This window comes from Lissotriton vulgaris, chromosome 7 (assembly GCF_964263255.1).
Source record: "Lissotriton vulgaris chromosome 7, aLisVul1.2, whole genome shotgun sequence".
NCBI classification, from domain to species: domain Eukaryota; kingdom Metazoa; phylum Chordata; class Amphibia; order Caudata; family Salamandridae; genus Lissotriton; species Lissotriton vulgaris.
In genome coordinates, this window is record NC_141695.1 from 1,031,078,655 (window position 1) to 1,031,100,022 (window position 21,368).

The following is a 21,368-nucleotide window of genomic DNA, read 5'->3' on the forward strand; positions in this document are numbered from 1 at the left end:
CTTGCACACATCCGGTCATAACACTAGATGGCATGAGTATGCACATCATGTGAATCGAAATTTGCCTAGCTTACGTAACGGTAAGTTTCAATTCTATTAAGGACACGGAGGTGAGGATTATGCTATATCTTCCTTCGCTTTATTAACATAAAGTCTCCACAGCAGCTTAGGAAAAGATATATAATAATAACCAAAAATGCTTTAAACATAAAGCATTGACGGAATGTTCAACAAATCAAACAGCAACTCCCAAGAGTCTCTTTGTATAACGATAGTCCATAGTCCTTCCACTCTGTCCATCACCACTATAAATCCGGACTTCTCATCTTCTTCCTCCTCTTTCTTCGCGCAGATCACGCTTAAGCCTCATTGGTCCTGTTTAGCACCCTCGTTGCCTGTCGAAAAAGAAACAGCATCAGCGAGGTGGTCCAGGAATGTGACAACAAGGCGAGGAGCATTCAGTGACTGTTACAGTACCGACAACGTAAAGGAAAACGCTTTACTTACTGCCATTCGGGTGGGAAGAGACACCACTGTAGCCTGGGTGGGATAATCCTCGCCTCTGTGTCCTTAATAGAATTGAAACTTACCGTTACGTAAGCTAGGCAAATTTCGATTCAATGTCAGGACCGGAGGCTTCAGATTATGCTAGTTCAAAGCTTACTTACCACCAACTGGGCCAAATCCACCACCGGCTTAAAATAAAACCTCTTAAAGGTGGAATCCGAGGACCAATCCGCCGCTCGCATCAGGTCCTCCAAACGAGCACCCACAGAGAAAGCCTTAGAGGCCATGGCCCCCCTGGCGGAGTGTGCTCCAAAGAGAAGTATTGATGCCCGCTTCTTGCATGACCCACCGCACCCACCGCGCAATAGTGGGCGAGGAGACAGCTTTGTGTGGCTTCCGCAAGGCAATCAACAACTGACGCTCGCCCGGAGGGCGTAACTCCAAGGTCAGGTCCTCATATGCTTTGAGGCATTGCACAACACACAACTTAGGAGTGTCAAGAAAAGCTGGATATGAAATGGACCGCGACGACGTTTTAGTGCGTCGGCCCACAGTAAAAGTAACCCCATCCGGGGAAAAAATGCGTGCAGAGACATCCAGCGTGCGCACATCAGAGACGCGTCTACAAGAAACCAAACATAACAACACGGCCAACTTCGCCGACAGCTCCTTAAGAGACAGATAGGAATTGGCCGGCCAGGACAAGAACAAATTCAGAACCAAATTGACGTCCCAAAGGACGGAGTACCTGGGTTCAGGAGGCAACGCGAGGCGGATATCCCGCAGAAGCCGACAAACAAAAGGGTGTTCCCCTACTGGATGGCCATCGATGTTGTCGTGGCCTGCCGAAATCGCCGATCGGATAGCATTGATCGTTCTATAGGCCAAGCCCTTGTCTGCTAAATGCGCCAGGAAATTCAGCACGGGAACGAGGCCTGCGACCAAGGGATCCAAACCCCTTCGTAAACACCAACGCATCCACTTAAGCCAAGCGGATCTGTAACGCTTCGTCGTACTATCGGCCCATGCTTTGGAGAGCAAGTGCTCAGCCGACCCCGAAAGGCCTGGGAGCGTCCAGCGTCTCCTGAGAGCCTCCACGCCACGAGGCGGAGAGAGTTCTGCGTGACGAGGGGATGAGGTTCCTGATCTGGATTTGTCAGGAGCAGAGGAAACAGGGGGAGTAGGATTGGAAAATCCCAAGAAAGTTCCAGAAGAACCGGAAACCACACTTGAGACCTCCAGAGTGGTGTAACCAACACCAGCTCCGCTCCCTGGCGGCGTATTTGCGCCGCCGCACGCATGATCATGGAGAACGGGGGAAACGCAAACGGCTGTTCCCGACTCCAATCCTGCAGAAAGGCGCCCGTGGCCTCCGCTAGAGGGTCCGGCCTCCAGCTGAAAAAACGCGGCAGCTGGTGGTCGAGACGGGAGGCAAAGAGATCCACCGAAAAGGGACCCCAGAGAGCTTGCAGCCACCGGAAGACCTCCGGATCCAGTTTCCACTGGCTGGCGTCCCTGAGATGTCTGGAGTGCCAATCCGCCACCTGGTTGGATTGACCCGGCAGATACTCCGCCGTCACCGCAATGTGACGAGACAGGCAATAATCCCAGAAGTCCTTCGCCAGGTCCGCCAATGCGCGGGAACGAGGGCCTCCTAGATGGTTCACATAACGAACCGCCGAAATATTGTCCATCCGTAGCAGGACACAGGCCTTGACCGAATCCTTGGTCCAACAACGAACTGCGAAGGAGCCCGCCAGGAGCTCCAAACAATTGATATGCAATCGTTGTTCTTCTGAAGACCAGGCGCCGCCGGTGGAAAAATCCCCGCACCGGGCGCCCCAGCCCGACCTGCTGGCGTCGGACTCTATGATCAGGTCCGGAGCTGAACCGAAGATCGCCCGACCATTCCATGCCTCCATGTGAGACAGCCACCATGACATTTCCTCCTTCACTTCGTCCGTGAGGGGGACCCACTGATCGTAACTCATCCCACGGCGCAGATATTGCGCCTTCAGACGTTGGAGAGCCCTGTAGTGCAGTGGGCCTGGGAAAATCGCCTGGATGGAGGAGGAGAGAAGACCCACCACCTTGGCGATATGTCGCAGGGACGTACGATCCCTCGCGATCGTCTGCCGAAGCAGGTGTCGTATCTTTGTGACCTTCTGACCCGGCAGGCTCAAGACCGCCTGCACCGAGTCCACCACGAAACCTAAGAAGGTGATCTTCTGAGTGGGAACCAAAACCGACTTGGAGCCGTTGACCACAAACCCCAGCCTTTGGAGCAGACCGACAGCTTGTCGCAGCTGGCCCGCCAACACCTCCGGGCACTGCCCCATGAGGAGGATGTCGTCCAAGTAAACTAACATACGGACCCCCTGACTTCTGAAAAACTCCACTACCGGGTGGAGAACCTTCGTGAAGCACCACGGGGCCGATGAAAGGCCGAACGGCAGTGCGGTGAACTCTAACACCTTGCCGTCCCACAGGAATTTTAGGAAACGACGATGAGGGGGGTGGATGGGGACGACCAAGTAGGCGTCCTTGAGATCCAGTCTCACCATCCAATCCCGAGGTAGGAGTACGTCTCGAAGGAGGTGGATACCCTCCATTTTGAAATGTCGATAGACCAACCACCCATTGAATTCCTTGAGATTGATCACAGGTCGCTTGCCCCCATCCGTCTTGTCCACTAAAAAGACGTTGCTGAGGAACCCGTGTGGGTGGCGCGTTGATAGGCGGATGGCCCCCTTGCGCAGCAAGTCCGAGACCTCCCCGTCTATCAACTGCGCGTCGGACTCCGAAAAGACCATTGGGCGCGGGGGCCTCGCTTGCGTGGGCTGGTCGTAAAATTCTATGTGGAACCCTCGTACAGTTTGCAAGACCCAAGCGTCGGCAGTGAGCAATTCCCACTCCCCGTAAAAGCTTGCCAGCCGCCCCCCAATAGGAACTTGATCCAAACAAAGGACACTTACCGGGGGCATTTCCCTGTCCGGAGTTCTTCTTGAACCCTCTGCCGCCGAAGCGTTGCCCTCTGGTGGGGTAGAAGTTGGTATAGTTGGCAGAGGTCTGGTATTGACCTCTTCCGGAGCCTTGTCCTTTATTGTTGGTCTGCTGGCCACGGCCGATCGCGCGGCCCCTACCGCGACCGGCCCCTCCGGAGAAACGCTGGTGAAACACCCTCTTAATGCTGGACTGGGCCTTATCCAGCGACGTGAACGTGTTCACGAATTTGCCCAGCTCCCTGATGAAGGGTTCGCCGAAGAGGCCCCCCTGGGCCACAGCACCCGCCTCCGACGAGGCCAGGTCCCCCAATTTTGGGTCCAATTTGATCAGGAGCGAATGCCGCCTCTCCGTCGACAGGGCACAGTTGGCGTTGCCCAAGAACACTATCACCCTCTGGGCCCAATTCGAAAGCACCTCCGGGGAAATGACGGTGCCATTCGCCCTAGCCTCCTCCGCCATATCGAGGATCTTCGTGGCGGGCCCAACCGCATCTAACAGTTTGTCCTGGCAGGCCCGCCAGGACCGATCGATTCCCTTCCTGGGGTCCTTCATAAATTTCGCCAGGAAGGTGGCCATCTTGGGATCCAATTCCGGGGTCATGGCCACTTTCCCTTCCAAAGTTGGCCGAGGGCACTCCCCACGCAGGCAACCCCTCGCCTCCTTCTCCAGGGGCTTGCGCAGCCTGCCCGCTACAAATTTTGCCACAGTCTCCCCCGGGGTCCAAGCCGCGGAGCGGGGGTGGACGATCTCGTCCGGGTCCAGCATGCCCGACTCATCCCGAGGCATCTCCTTGGCAGAGGGTGCCGGAAGCCAAGATCTGGTCAACTCCCCGTCGTCGTCGGTGTCCGGAGAGTCGTAAACTGGAGAGGCGGGGGCCGTAGCCACGTCCCCCGAAGCGCTAGGGTCTACCAAGGGCGCAGGGGGCACCGCCGTTGCCTTTGCCAGGAAGGCGTCTCGAAGACTCTCAAATGCGCCCCTGTCCACACCTTGGGCCTCCGATGACGGCCCCTCCTTACAAGGCCTCTTCGGGGCGGGTGGCAACCCGCCGGACGTCCCCGGGAGATCGGGGATCGGGGGCACATGCGCCGATGCCAGCTTCGCGCATTCCTCCACGATGCGGGCGGAAAGGCGGTCTTCCATGGGGCCTACCACCTCCGTCACGCAGCGGTAAATCGAATTGTCCACCGCCTGGTAGAATTCGTCGTCCTGCAGATAGGGGTAAGGTTCCTCCTCGTATTCCCCTTCCATCCTTGAACCAAGGGCAAATCTGGGGCACCCTATAGGGCGGCAGTCGAGAAACTCTAATATGGGCAGGCCAACCGGCTGCGATCACGTTTTCAGGCCAACTGACGTGGCAGGTGGGCTGCACCAACCCCCAAGCGCGCAGACCCTCCTCGCCGGGACCGGGTCTTCGCACCCCTCAAGCGCGCTAAGCCACACTTTGAATCAAGAGGTGCACAAAGGACACCCGAAGGCGGATCACGCGGTCAGAGCCGCAATACAGACCCCAACGGGGCGTCAGAAGCAGGAAAGTACAGACCCGGGGCACCAGGTGTCAGAGGGGTACGCGAGGGCTGGCTCCTGCGCAAGCAGACTCCACGGCGCGGCTCCTGGCACTGCGGAGGCGCGCCGAGGGGTCGGCGAGACGACAGGCCGCCCCCTGGCGGTCTACTCACGCACCGCACACAAGTGGGGAAGAAAAAGGTCGCGTAGGAACGAAGAACGTTCCCGCGACCGGGGACTCTGTAAGGGAATAAACCATGCAGTGAGTCCCCCAACGATCGTACACAATACAATCAGCAATATCGAAAAAGGGAAAAAACATGAAAAGCACTTATCTGGCTGCGGGAGCAGCGAAGAAAGAGGAGGAAGAAGATGAGAAGTCCGGATTTATAGTGGTGATGGACAGAGTGGAAGGACTATGGACTATCGTTATACAAAGAGACTCTTGGGAGTTGTTTTTGATTTGTTGAACATTCCGTCAATGCTTTATGTTTAAAGCATTTTTGGTTATTATTATATATCTTTTCCTAAGCTGCTGTGGAGACTTTATGTTAATAAAGCGAAGGAAGATATAGCATAATCTGAAGCCTCCGGTCCTGACATAGAATCTACAGCACTGCGTGCCACGAACAGATTCTTACAGGGTATTTAACATTTTCCTTTCAATCTACATCAAAAAGATCTTTATTCTATGTAATATTAAAATCATTTATCTCAAAAAGTGATTTTCACACACAGACAACACCTGATCTGGTAAATGCTCAGCTTGTAAAGCTTTCTTAGCTTTTTTTAACATTTTTGTACTGTAGCACCATTTGAGTGGCTCTAATAGGCCCTATTGTCATGATGGACAGTCATGGTTGTTATACAAGCACCTGCTCACTTAAATCAACTGCTTTTTGCTTTATGGGTTGATCACACTGCAGTACCTGAAATTAATTATTCAGTCCTCTGTTTTAAAAATGCTTGGGATACAGTTGTATGCATTTGATTATATCAGAATGAGTGTACATTCCATTTGCATATACAGTTCAGTTCATTTAGCTTTATTTTGACATAAAAATTTCATAAAAGCAAAAATAGCAGAATGAAGAGGTAAAATTGATAAAATGTAGGGCCGTTTGGCACACTATAATATAAACAGCAAAGTTATGAGGAAAATATAATACCCAAGTAGAAAGATAAAATGACACACCATACACTAAAACACATACGAGCCCAATTCAAATATTCTTGAAATGTTTAAAATATTTAGACATGGATATAGACTTGTGGCATTCACTTGGTGTATGTTCGCTGTGTAATAACCCACATCCATCCCAAAACCTTGGCTACAGAACAGGTAATTGGGAGACTAGAGTCTGTCAATAGAATTGCTACAATACTACTTCTAGTCCCCAACAGTCTACATATAGGTGAAAGCCATTTCCTTCAAGGGTTTAAATAAGCTGGACATACAAACAAAGCATGAGGAAACGTTTCCTCACTAGATTGACAATGAGGACTTTTATCGTCCCTATCAGTATTCCAATTTTTGTTAAAGGATTTGATTGGGAGGGTTTCCACCCTGAATTGGAAATTGAATTTCTTATCAAGGGAATTACATTTACTACTTATCTGCTAACCCCAACAATGTTGTTTTTTTTCCACCAGGACTGGGAGTAAACTAGGAATTTCTCCTTTAATGTTGGCAGCGATGAATGGTCATGTTCCTGCTGTGAAATTGTTGCTTGATATGGGATCTGATATTAATGCTCAGATTGAGACAAATCGAAATACAGCCCTCACTTTGGCATGTTTCCAGGGCCGTGCTGAGGTTGTAAGCCTTCTTCTTGACCGAAAAGCTAGTGTCGAACACAGAGCCAAGGTAGGTTATAAGCAGGGGATTTACATTGGCAATAGTTTTCTTAGATATGTCTTTTTGTGTTGCTGCATTCAATAGATTTTAATTTGTCAGTGATGTTTTAGTGTGGCTTATCGTTTTCTTTGTTTGAAATATTGTATCCGCCTTTAAATTTTAAAATGCCTTCATCTGTTATCGATCTTGGATGGGGCACCACTTGACCAGGTGTGTGAGAAACTGTTCCACTGAGAAGCAACATGGTTAAAAAAGGCCACACAGGTTAGCAAAATGAGGACCTCGCAGCTTGTTTTCAGAGAATGATCGAGTTTCTGTAAAAGCACCCACAATTGCTTCATTGCAGTCCAGTGCATGTTGAAGGTTCCCCATCACAACCTCCAAATAGGAAAAATCTCACAAAATGACTTCAAAATTCAATCCACTTCAACTTTGTCTTAAAATGCAAGATAATTGGCTTCAAAAAGCCCATTATAAAGACACCAGCTTACAGTTATTCAAAGGAAGACTCTTTACCCTATAAGGTCACTAGAACTCGTGCCCACACCATGTGCAACATTCTCATTAATAATTTTACAGCAAATGTTGAAGTGATATTATTGATGATGCCATAGATGATGCTGTGAGTAAAGTAAAATGTGGGTTAATTAGCAGTGCATGGCGAAGGCTAGAGTTCTAGTTACCTTGGGGAACAAGTTATTTCAGATAACTCCAACTATAATGGCTGAAGTATATGGTTTTGTGTGTGTAAAATCTGAACCGAACTATAACGTCCCTGTAACTTTTGTTTTTAGTGAATTTAAAAATAATTTTTTACTTCTATTTCCTATTTACGTCTGAATGTAATTTTTTTCTATGCTATTTTCATGAACTTAACGTTTGAAGAAAAAAAATCTATTTCCCAACTATAACGACTCTGTAACCTTTGTTTTTTCAGTGAATTTCTGTTCTGTTAATGTAAGTTCCTTAAATTTAAAAAAAAATGAAAAATTATATTTCCTAATAGTAACGTTCCTGTAACCTTTGTTTTTTCAGTGAATTTATATGGCTTTTATTGCTATATCCGTGAATTTCTCAGTTTAAAAAAAAATGCTATTTCATAACTATAGTATCCCTGTAACCTTTGTTTTTTTCCTGTGAATTTATAGTTTTTTGAAAACGTAAAGTAATTTTTAATTGCCATATGTTTAGGCTGTGACTGGAGGTTCTTTGGCTGCAGGGTGTGCCCTGTAACAAACTCCCCAAATGCATACAACACAAGAAGGGTACATGAAGCCCCCCTCCCTGAGCAGATTTCAACTTTGGGAACCTATCCTTCGGGCCAGGCATATTTTGTGGGGAGAAGGGGCCCATGCCCCCTCCCCGGACTGTTTTTGGCCCCAGGGGCCTCATCCAATTGAGCCCACCACTGTAATTATGGAGGGGAGCACAAAGCCCCCTCCCAGGGCCGATGCTGGCCCGGGGACCCTATCTCCCGGGGCCTGGCCTTATTGTAAACAAGATGGGGGGGGGGCATGGAGGCCCATCCCAGACTGATATTTGCCCTTGGCACCCCATCATCTGGGTCCCAGTTAATTACTAAAGGGGGAGGGGCTGTGTGGCCCACTCCCCAGGCCGATTTTGGCCCTGAGGACCCCACTCTCTCTGGCCCAGCCAATTAGTAAAAAAGGGAGCTGAACACCTCTCTCATACAGTGTAGTAGAGTTCTGTAGAGTGGTGTTAATATACAGTGGAGAAGTGTGTCATAGAGAGTGGAGCAGCTCAAAGTTGGATAAAGTATCCTACAGTGGAGTTGAGTGGAGTCGCATAGGATAGAATGGAATAAGTGTAATAGAGTGGAGTGGTATGTTGTGATGTAGAGGTGAATAGAGTGGCTTGGCCTATTGTACAGTGAAGTAAAGTCTTAGACAGTGGAGTGCTGTCATACAGTGCAATGAACTGCATGGAGTGCTTTAAAGTGTCATAAAGTGGAGTGCCACGGTGTGGATTACAGTGTTTTACAGTGGGGTGTTGTGGAATAGTCTATGGTAGACTGGAGTACCATACAGTGGAGTGGAGTATAAGTGCAGTGGGGTAAAATGGAATAGCATATACCGTAGTGGTGTGGCAAAAGTGAAGTAGAGTGGAATGGTGTGGAGGGATGTACAGTGATGTGGTGTACAGGGGAATAACGTTGAGTGTAAGTAGCGTAGAATGAAGTGCCATATAGTGGAATAAAGTAGAGTGGCTTAGAGTGGAGTTGCGTAGAGTGTAATGGCGTACATTGGGGTGTGATTGAACGAAGTGGAGTGGCATAGAGTGTAATAGCGTAAAGTGTAGTATTATACAGTGGAATAGCGTAGACTGGAGTGGCATAAGTGTAATAGCGTACAGTGTGGTACTTGAAACAGACGATGCCTGAAATTAGGTGAACAAATGTACGTGTAATGTGTAAGGAATCTATATTATGAGCTGTAAATGTTAATTTTTGGTAGTTGGTGTAAATATTGTAAGTGTTATAAAAGTTCTACGTGCTAAAATGCTTAGTTATTTTTTGTGCCGAAGTATACCATGGTAACTTTGTGGTATATCGCGGTACATGGCGAGGAGAAGACAGTATTTGATAGGTTGATGGCTGTCTTTACTAAACGTAAAAGGCAGCCATGTAGTTTTCAGCACACTTTGGCTGTATTCTGAGTTAACGCCTTAGATATAGATAAGTAGCAGGTTTTATTGCTGTCCCCTAACTATTACCACTTTGTTAATGTGGTAATAGTGGAATGTATTTATAATTGTCAATATTTTTTACAGTACTTTACGGAATAGTGTGTAGTGTTTTAAATAGTTTTTCTAATTAGTGCAATAATTATGAGAATTAAAAATACACTGTAGTATACTATATTGGTAAAATATAGTGAGGTACAGTGTATTTAATGTTTTTTTTGTTTTTGTATCATGGTACTTCCTAGAAATCTTAGTGGTACTCGGTACATTTTTATATATAACTATATAGAAACTCGTAAATTTCCCTACCTATTACCACTTTGAGTAGTAATAGGTGGGAAAAATTATAAATCCTAATTCCTGTATCAAAGGCACTAACCCAGAACATTAAAAGTGGCCTTAAAACAACATGGCTGCCTTTCACTTTTGCATAGGCAGCCATTAGTCAAAAAATGCCTTGTCATCACGAAGTACAGCTTTAGTTTCATGAAATGCTGCTAAATTTCACTAAATTACTGCGACAACAGATATCTCTAAGTTTAAATGCCTTATAATGTAAAGAGTACTTGCCTGTAATGCCGAAAAGGCAAATCTGCACACCATTATCTACAATCCTGCCAAATTTACTGGAAATCCGACTGGGGATTTGGCCGCTTTGCGGGCATGATAAGTCTGTGGAAAAATCTATTGGTGCACAAATGCATTTTGGGACCCACCCTGCCCCCCTCTTTTATCTTTGCACCCCCTTGACCAATTGCAGCAAAACTTTCCATCCTCCACCAATGTAGAAAAAGCAATAGGTTTGAAAATATTTGTGGTGATTTGTGACAATGGGGGCAAAGTTATTAGCGAGTAAAAAATCTAAGTAATTCCTATATCTGAAAATCTCAGCTATACCTACAGAGTGGCAACTGCCACATACATAAAAACACACACACTCACACACTATCACTGTCTACTTTGATAAAGGGTAAAGGTCCATATGAATTTACTCTTTCCATACAGCCTAAATGAACATTTATTAAATATAGACTCTCTCGGCATACTGTGCTGTTAGATCAGGGCACTTACTGTCAAACGTCCATTGAGAGTAGGGGGTAAGTGTGCACACTGTCACACATACACTATCCCAAAGATAGTATATAATAAATAAATTGCAAGATCGATATCTGCATCCTAAAGCAACAATAACTCATGAAGGAGGCAGAGGGAGCTAAAATATCAGGATTCCTTGACAAAAATTTGCCATTGACTTCAAATAATATGCCAGATCCAGTCCAAGAACACTGCTTCAGCATTTTACACTCGTTCAGTTGGAAGACATTTAGAAAAAAGCAGCACTGCAGTGCAGAAACACATAAGTTTACAAATAATGCATTACAGCTAAAAGTATTTCATACAGAATCGCAAGCAGTAAAAAAGAATCAGAATGCTTGGCCACACAATGGGTTTAGTAGCCTAGTAGTGTGGGATCTCGTTCCACTAGACACCCATGTCCAAGAGGAGAGGAGGAAAAAAGTGACTACAAGTAGACCTTTCCAGCTCTACCAGATGGTGGAATATGCATAGCATGTGAACCTAGAAGAGCTTCATTTGCAAAACCATTGTTACAAGTAAGTAACTTGTTTGTTTATTCTAGAGATGCTTTCCAAATCTGAGGGTACTGTTCAGTTCCTCATGTTGAAGTACTTGCTAAAATCTGCTTCTGACAAAGCTAGGGTAGTCACCCTAAGGGTGGAAAAGAAATTCAAACTCTCTCCTAGCGCCCCAACATATATTAAGGGGCAGGTTCTACGTGACTCTGGTAGTGTGGTGCACACCGCCCACAAGTGCACCACCGTCCAGGCCACCGACTTATCTTCCAAACAAGGAGGCCAAGAAGGTAGATGCAGCAGGCAAGAGAATGACAGTATGATCCCATTGGCGGATAACCAGTTTGGTGGCACTCTCGTCCTGCTTTGAGAGGACAGAGTGGGAGTAGATGATTCTTAAGCACCTTCCAGAGAAGATCAGAAAGTGTGTTGGAGGATATTGTGTTGAAAGACAAAATACTCTCCATTGTCGGCATCCGCTGTACGTTGGATGTCGCAAACACAGGGTCTAGGGGCATTAATACCATCGTCGTACTCAGACGACACACCAGGCTTTTTATCTCCGGGTTAAAGCCTGTGGTCCAGCAGCGATTCCTCAACCTGCTTTTCAACACGGAGCATCATTGCGGACCCCAAGCTGATGAAATCCTGGCTACAATTTAAAAAAATGAAAAAATACATAGATAGTTCATTGAAGCCGTTTAGACCACTTTGTACATGTACTTCTTTCGTAAGCAGCAGCTCTGAGATGGAGAAAAGAGCGCTTTATCAAAGCATTTCCACTCTTACAATATGCAGTAGCACGCTTACAAGCAGCCAGACAGGTGGTGGGGGGGGGGGGGCTCCAATAGGGGGCTGACAACAGATTTCGGGGAAATGATGACCTCCGCTATGGAGCTGCCACCTCCAAGCAGTGATTTCCCCCTTCTCCAGTATTGGGGTATCTTTCATAGATTCACATGCTTGAATCATTCCGTCGACTATGTGTGAGTACCACGAGTCTTATAAATAGCAATAAATATGCATAAAATAGCCATATCATAGGTAAATTAGAACCAGGAAGTAAAATAGTTAGACGTCAATAGGAATTTTTTTTCCACTTTCACGACTCATCCAAGTCATTATACATAGTCCAAACCACAGCCAATCAGACAACAGCACCCTCCAGAATGTTCTCCCCAGAGGCTCAGGCTCTCCGATTTTCTACTGCATGTCGTCTGAAGGGAGTCTCTCTGTGCTCTGCTCAGTACTTCTTCAGGTTTCTTCAGAATTTCTTCATTTTATGATATCTTCTTCAAAGAAATCTCTCTTTAGACCTTGTGAGTCACGTGGGAAGCTCTGGCTGTTTTCTGAAGACCCCCCACAAGAAATGCATTTTCTGCTTGTACCCGGACCACCAGGTGAGAGACTGCAAGATCTGTAAAACTTTCCCTCAAAAGACTTTGAGGTACAGAGAGGGACGTATAGTTCTGCGGCTGCAGAAGATTAAGGACCAAGACAACCCCTTATCTGACATTGAGAGTGTTTCCTCTGTCAGGACTGCTTCCTCTACGAAGAGGGCTAACAGCACAGATTTGTCTTCTCCTAGGGCTAATGTGTTAAAAAAAAAAAAGCACACCTCAAAGATTGCTGAGTTGCCTTCCACATCAAAAAAGGCTCTTCTGCCTCTTAAGGGTAAAACTCTACCTTCTACACCCCCGAGAAAGACTCTGAAATCTCCGGCTTCAAAACCCATTTCTGACAAATATTTACCTCAGAAACTGGGTCCCTCGTCGTCCAGGATGTCTTCGTTGACGAAGCCTGCCATCACGTGACTACTACATCAACTGCAACTTTCTCGTCTCCAAAGCCTCAAATGATACTGTCGTCTGCTTCCTCGCCATAGACACTAGTGTCCGTCTCCGTGAGACCAACCACGTCAGTCACTTCCTTCTCATCAACGTTGACGAAGAAGTTGAAGACTGCCGTCGACGCCCCTTCGTCGACGAAGAGTTAGAAAGCCTCATCGACGATTGCCTCGTCGACGACTCCCTCGTCGACAGCCACCTAGTCTACCGCCACTTCGTCGACGACTACCTCCTCGATGGCCGCCTAGTTGATGACTACCTCGTCGATGCTGCAACTATCTTCATGCACTGATCTCCAGGTTTGGTCTTAGTCTACAGCTACAGCATCCTCAAAGTCTTCTATGGTACCGTCTATACAGGTACCACCGTCGACAGCAGCGCCTTCCTTGCTTCAAAGACTCAAATCTTCCTTGGAGGTCCTCTCTCCGATTCACACTTCCCCAAGTAAAGTTCCTCTTGCGTTGCCCGAGAAGTTATTGGATTATGTGGCCAATGAGAAAGAATCTGATGAGGACGATAGACTGCCAGAAGCCCTTCAGAGCTCTTCATTAAATACCAAGATGAAGATCAAGAAGGTGATTATTACCCTGAGACTGCAGCTTCAGCTCCAGAGTCAAACCCTACTGCACAAATGCCTCCATCTCTTCTAAACAACTTACAGCACATGTTGGACGACTACTATAGCCAATATCCTCCATCTGAATCGGCTTCTTCTTTCCTACCAACGCCGTTCCTTAATCTTATTCAGTGCTAAGGTCGCCCTGACCAGTTTCTCCAGTGGCTTCGGTGTCCTATCACCTTCAGTTAGCTCATACCACGGACAATGACAGAGAAGAAGGAGAATTGGATGACAGATCACTCTTTACGGAATGGGATGACTATTCTATACAAACTCTGTCTGCTTCTACTCTTGCTTCTGTTGACTCACCTTCAGTTGACATCTGAGATTTTCATGTTTTAATGGAGAGAGCAGCACAACGGTTCCTCCTTCCAATGGAAACCAAGAAGGATGATTGTTTCCTTTACAATTGTAAGGACCAGCCAAGGAGACAAGAACGAACAATCCCTATTATCGACTTTATTTGGCAGGAAGGCCTGAAAGTCATGAAGACTCTTGCCCCCATTTGTGCAGTCCTGCCTCGTCTCGAAGAAATACGAGGCACCGGATAATTCACCAGCATGTCTGATAGGTCAGCCTAAGGCAGATTCCTTTATCTCCCAAGTAGCATGGAATCCCTCCTCTCCATTTTCGGCTTCCCCTGATTGGGATGGGAGATGTCTAGATTACATTGGGAAGAAAGTTTCAACAATGGCGGCCACTACTGTCTGGGCAGCCAACTCGCTGGCCATCTTACGCCACTATGATAGACAGATGTGGTCAGACATCTCTCCCTTCATCGAGATGTTACCTGAGCCCTCCAAGTCAGAAGTGCTCAAAATCCTCCAGGAGGCATAACGAATCTCGGCTGAGATTATTGATTCTACTGTGGATGTTGCGTCTACAGGTTTTCGGCAACTGGCAGGTGCTGCGGTTCTTTGGCGACAGTGCTGGTTAAAATCCACCTCATCTCGTCAGTAAGTTCAGACAAAAATAATTGACATGCCCTTTGATGGCGAGTGGATTTTTGATCAGCACATTGACCATGCCCTCCAAGGTATTAAAAAAAGATACTGAGACGGCAAGATCTCTTGGTACTCTTCAGTTTCGAGGTGCTAGTGGTTGTGGATCCTTCTCCGGTTGAGGAGGCTATAACCAGTCCAGACAATACCAGTCCTATCAAGGTAACCAAGGTTACTCTTCTCAACGACAACAATCCTTCAGGCAATAACCAACGATGTCATATATACAAAATAGAAGGAAGTCCTACTGCGGACCTGATACATCTAAGAAGCAGTGACAGCTGCCACCTGCTCTACCGCTCATTCCTACAAAAGTTGGAGGAAGGATCTCCCGTTTTTACTCGACCTGGTCTGCTATAACCACAGACAATGGGTCTTGGACATTGTGGCCAGAGGCCACGTTCTAGAGTTTGTCTAACTTCCTCCGAATTCTCCTCCCAAATGTGATGTTGAGGAATGGAGTGATCGAAGTGGTTCCAAATTTACAAAGAGGCACCGGTTTCTATTCCAGATATTTTCTAATAAAGAAATCGGGAGAATGGCGCCCCATTCTGGATCTTCGTTCCCTAAACAAATATCTCAAAAAGCAATCCTTCCATATGTTGACTCTCCAAGAAGTCCTTCATCTCCTCACTCCGGAGGATCACATGACCACCCTCGACCTTCAAGACGCTTACCTTCATGTCGCAATTTTATCCAAACACAGAAAGTTCTTGAGGTTCATAGTGGCTGGCAGGGACTTCAAGTTCAAAGTCCTTCCCTTCGGACTACATTCTGCGCCCCATGTTTTAACCAAAGTCTTGGCACCGATGGCTTCGACAAAAGGGAATACAAATATTTCATTATTTAGACGACTGCCTTATCAAGGCAAATTCTTTCACAGACGCAAACGCCCATACTCAGAGATGTCTGTCTCTTTTCCAATTTCTGGGTCTCTCCATCAATCTAGACCAGTCTCAACTCATCCCTTCGCAAACAAGAGCGTTCTTAGGAGGCACCTTAGACACACTAAAGACACCAGCCTTTGTCTCAAACGAAAGACAACAAAAGCTTTGCAAGCTTGCCCAACTACTACGCTCAAAAAGGTGCATTTCTTTCCGACAGTTCAATCCACTTCTGGAGATGCTCTCACCCTGCATTCCCCTGGTCCCCAACTGTCGTCTCAAGATGAGACCCTTGCAAGAGGAGCTCAACAAACAATGGCTTCAGGTTTCAAGGTCTTCAACGATCTCATCCGCATCACACCTCCGATACGGAAAGCGCTGTTCTGGTGGACTTGCAAATGGAACGTTGCAGCAGGCCTCTCGTTCCTAGTGGAGGCTCCAAGTTTCGTCATCACCACAGACGCCTCCCTTCATGGACTCACTGTCAACAGCAAATGGGATGCTCAACAAAGGACTTGTCAAATCAACCTTTTGGAGTTGCTAGCAATCATTCTAGCTCTAATATCATTTCTCACCCTCATTCTCGGACCCTCAGTGTTGATCCGGACGGACAACACAACAAGTATGCACTACCTAAACAAATAAGGAGACACAAGATCCACTTTGCCCCTGCAAGCCCAGCAAATTTGGGATTGGGCGATCCAGCATCAAATAACTCTTGAAGCGGTCCATGTCACGGGAGTATCCAACATCCTTGCGTACTCCCTCAGCAGGTCGACGGCGTCCAACCACAAGTGATAACTCCATCAACCTACGTTGGATCGCATATTTCAGAAGTGGGGTCAACCCGATTTGGACTTGTTCGCGACCAGTCTGAACCTCAAATGCCCATTCTACTCAAGTTGGCATCCCCAACGGGACTCGTGCGGGAATGCGTTTTTGATGAACTGGTCACAGATCTATGTCTACGCTTTTCCGCCGATACTGTTGGTTCCCAGGTGTAGGAGAGTAGGGTCTGCAATCCTATGGTCACCGCAGATTTTTGCTTTTTGCTTCACTGGTTTACAACTTTCCCTGGCTGTGGGCCTGCTAATCAGACCCACAGCCTAGCTGTTCTCTCTCTAAATTGACACACATGTACTTTAGGTGCATTTACCAATTCGTATTGGGTCACTCTTGTAAGTCCCTGTACAGTGTACCATAGGTACCCAGGGCATAAGTGCACCCAAGGCCTACCAGGGGCTGCAGCATGTATTACGCCACTCCTGGCTGGCCATCTAAACAAACACAACTGGCTGGTAACACAGCTGGGGCAAGGTGGTGTAATCACCCTTTGATGTAGATATAGTATACCTTATCTAACCCAAAATGGACACATATATTTCTATGTCACTCCTATGGCAGGCCTTATCAATCCTGAAGGCAGAGTGCTTGGAAATAAGTGAGATGGTGCTCTAGCATGAGCTGAGCCTGTCTGCAGCTTTCGGAACCATGTCCTTTAGCTGTTTCCATGATAGTGCCATACCATATACTCTTAAGTGCATTATAATCCTCGCGGTTATTGCTAACTTTGGTTTGGCATTATCAAAACCTGTTGAGTATGGTGTCATACGATTTAGAATACTACCCCCTCGTCAGTTCTGGCGACGGGGGTAGCATTCCAACCTTTTAGAGGGACACAACATGTACAGAACTAGAACCCCAGTTAAAGTTAACCAGAGCCTCAGCATCACAAAATGGATGCTGTAACCACCCCCTTTCTGGTCCCACCCATGGGAGGGACCTAGTTGCTAGTACAGCCCCCTTTGGCAGAGTAAAGGTAGGAGCTGGTCCCATTTCAAATTAGATTATCCTGAACAACTCTACGAAGAAGAAACTCTGGACTTCGACGTTCTGCTCCACAGAAGACTGAAATCTCCCTTGTGGCCAAGGAGTGACCGCCCTGCATCCGCAGGCACCATCAAGCGTCCTAGCGGTTCACTTTGTCGTCCTTCCTGGCGGAACCAGACTTCAGAGCCCGACGAGACCCGGACTCCCAGACCTCTCCGACCTCAACTCACATCTGCAGCACAGCTGAGATCCGTGGGTGCGACGAGACACGTGGGACCGGCCATCTTGAAGAAACTGCACTTCGCTTCCAGCACGACCTCTGAGGCACCCTTGAGTGAGTGCTTTGGGGATTGAGAAGCCCCAGCCCCGAGCCAGCTCCTGCATCGAAGACCAGCCCTCCAGCATCCACGAGATCGGCGTGGGGCCCTTCTGCTTGATTGCTACTTGACGCGTTGTCTGGTCACTTGCCGGCTGACTAGTGGCCTCCTAGACGACGAAACCTTGAAACTACGCCACTGGTCTTGTTGCTCCAGACTGGCCCTTGTTTCCCTGCAAAGGATAAGTACCCCAGACCCTCCTGGTCCGCACCAGACGCCATCTTTACTTGCCGCTTGGGTTTGCATTTTCCAAGGCCTGTTGACTCCGATCCTGGAACCGACACCGCCGACAGCGAGAGCCTGCGTGGGACATCTCGTGCCTCCATCCTGGTAGTCGACGACGCCTCCTGGTTCACGTGGCTGCCGAGTCAAGCGTCACCTCTTCACCTGATCGCAACAACATCATCTGGTTCCTTCCTGGTTCCACTCCGGTCACTGGCTAGTGACTTTGAACACTGTCCCCTCTGCTTTCAGGTCTCCATCTTCTTCGATCCGCCCTTGGATCACTCCGGACATCTTCCTCCTGGTCGCCTGCAGCATCTTTTTTCCAAGGCTCCATGGACTTCAACGAGGAAACCCAACACACTTTCACACCTATGCACCCGCAGCCCGTGGGTGAGGTAACGAGAGCATTTCGGTGCTCATAGGTAGATTGACTCTCCTAGTGTCCAGGTATCCTGTAGTTTTGGTCTCAACCAGTCGGAACTGTAGTTACTTACCTATTTTGTAAATTGTTCGTGCCCATTGACTTTGCATTGAAACCCGCGTGTGTGATCTAGCACTGCACACGCGTCATGTGGGCCTCCTGCTCCTTACCTAAGGTTAGGGTAGTGTAGCCCCAGCGATTCTACAGCCTCTGGGCATACTCATTTCTTCTATCGTTCTACTTAACCCATTTACTTAGTATATGGTTTGTCATGCCCCTAGGGCACCATTGTAATTGTGCGACTTAAAGTATTTTTCTGAAGAGTATTGTTATGTGCTTAGCCCTCTGATCTCATAAAGAGTTCAGAGGTGTTTTGTTATTAATAAATATATTGTTTATTTTCTTAAAAACCTGTGTGGTGTCCTTTCATTTGGTATTCAAGGGGTTATATGTGGTAAAACAGCTGGCTTCACATGCCAAAAAAGTTTAGCCTAAGACTGCTCTGTCCATGCTTGCATTAGGATAGCTGGGCTATAAGGTTGACTTACAACCAATCACCATAAGGGTTGTTTGGACTGATACAAGGTGATCACTAGAACTAGTGAGCATCATATATCAGGCCAACTTCTCACATTGGTGTGCAGCGGTTGGAATTTGAGCTTGCTGTTGTTTATACCAAATATAATCTGAGATATCATTTGAAAGATCACAAAAGGTACCATAGGTACATACAACAAGCTTAGAAATACTCTGAGTTCTACTGAACCAGCTGTTGTAGTAGAAAAGGCCTAGCACACCCTGACTACAACTCTTAGCAAGGGATCAGTAGGAAAACCCATAGTGTAGGTAGGTGCACACACCACACCTCACTAGAAAGCATGCCTATCACAGGAGAGGCCGCAGTGACTCCCCTTGTGATTAGTGACCCTCCACAGGTCCTTTCCAGATATGCAGCACTCAGTTTCCAGGTGATGAGACAATTGTGTACCTCCAGGAAACTAAAACAGGGTTCCAACTCTACCCTTCCTTTTCTGTTAGGACGCTTAGAGGCCATTGATGCCAGAAGGGCCTCTAACCCAGGCCCCTCAGACCCAGCAGATGGAAGCATCCCCCCCTTAGAAGATGACCCTGACTCTAACCTCCCTGAAACTGAAAATGTAGATGGTAGGGAAGATGGAGACTTATCTGATGGAGAGGTAGACAATGGCCAAGCTTTAGTCAGCAGACTCAGTAGGGCCAACTTAAGCCTACATGGGGCTGAGGTTGGGGGAGCCCCAGACCTAGCCACAGGCAGGCCTAACCTTGGGAATAGAAGAGATGGGTCTCAATCCAGAGACTCAATCAATTCTATTCACTCCCATTGCTCTCCTGCATCTGCTCAGAGGGGGATGACTTCCCCTCAGAGGAGAGAGCAGGAGGCAAAGATGAAGGAAGTTAATCTGAGGATCCAACGGGAAGAATTTGCCCTTGCCAAGGAAAAACTTGCTTTTGCCAGAGAGCAGAAATTGAGTGGGAATCCTTATCTAAACGCCGCACAAGCCTCGAGGACATTGTTTTACCTCTGCAAGGGAGCCAGTTCCTGCCGTGAGCCAAGCCTCGCCGGACCCGCTTCGCTGGTCCCGCAGCGCGGCTTCAAGGTGACATTGGACCACCGTCAAGGGGGCTAATTTCCACAGACCGGCAGGGCTGCGAGCAACTGCGAGGACTCAGAGGACCAGGAGTCCCTGCGCGCCCCTGGACCAGCTGGGCTGCTCTCCCTGCCGGCCCCGCCCACCCGCTCTTAGCGTCAAAAGGCTGCTTCACCTGGCATACTGCGGATTCCTTATCTAAACGCCGCACAAGCCTCGAGGACATTGTTTTACCTCTGCAAGGGAGCCAGTTCCTGCCGTGAGCCACGCCTCGCCGGACCCGCTTCGCGGGTCCCGCAGCGCGGCTTCAAGGTGACATTGGACCACCATCAAGGGGGCTAACTTCCACAGACCGGCAGGGCTGCGAGCAACTGCGGGACCTCCGAGGACCAGGAGTCCCTGCGCGCCCCTGGACCAGCTGGGCTGCTCTCCCTGCCGGCCCCACCCACCCGCTCTTAGCGCCAAAAGGCTGCTTCACCTGGCATACTGCGGATTCCTTATCTAAACGCCGCACAAGCCTCGAGGACATTGTTTTACCTCTGCAAGGGAGCCAGTTCCTGCCGTGAGCCACGCCTCGCCGGACCCGCTTCGCGGGTCCCGCAGCGCGGCTTCAAGGTGACATTGGACCACCGTCAAGGGGGCTAACTTCCACAGACCGGCAAGGCTGCGAGCAACTGCGGGGACTCCGAGGACCAGGAGTCCCTGCGCGCCCCTGGACCAGCTGGGCTGCTCTCCCTGCCGGCCCCGCCCACCCGCTCTTAGCGTCAAAAGGCTGCTTCACCTGGCATACTGCGGATTCCTTATCTAAACGCCGCACAAGCCTCGAGGACATTGTTTTACCTCTGCAAGGGAGCCAGTTCCTGCCGTGAGCCACGCCTCGCCAGACCCGCTTCGCGGGTCCCGCAGCGCGGCTTCAAGCTGACATTGGACCACCGTCAAGGGGACTAACTTCCACAGACCGGCAGGGCTGCGAGAAACTGCGGGGACTCCGAGGACCAGGAGTCCCTGCGCGCCCCTGGACCAGCTGGGCTGCTCTCCCTGCCGGCCCCGCCCACCTGCTAGTTAATTGGATAGTCATATAAAGGAAGTACGGTTCCCGCCGCGCGGGAGCGCGGACAAGGTTGGGTTGGGCCCGGACCACCGTTAAAAATTCCTTTAGACCTAAAATTTTACATTTTGCACGGTTTGAAAAGGTATTTTGGTATTAACTGCCTTCATAAGGGAGGGGGACATATAGCACCAAAAGTTTAGTGGAATTATTTATCTATTCTTATAAACAAACCATTCAGAATCTAACCATGCCACTGAGATCAGGGAAAGAACGCTTAGTTCACATACAAACATCTAAGGGCGTAGTCTCTGGCCCT

General features: G+C 48.3%; 1 protein-coding gene across 3 annotated transcripts in view; it reads left to right on the forward strand.

Annotated features, from left to right (window-relative positions):
• ANKHD1 (ankyrin repeat and KH domain containing 1) overlaps positions 1-21,368 on the forward strand; it is a 1,478,908-nt gene that overhangs the window by 611,840 nt on the left and 845,700 nt on the right. For all 3 annotated transcript variants that reach the window (XM_086931463.1, XM_086931465.1, XM_086931464.1), the window contains exon 20: positions 6,670-6,883. In XM_086931463.1, the coding sequence (XP_086787589.1) occupies positions 6,670-6,883 (214 nt within the window). The remainder of the gene's footprint in view (positions 1-6,669; positions 6,884-21,368) is intronic.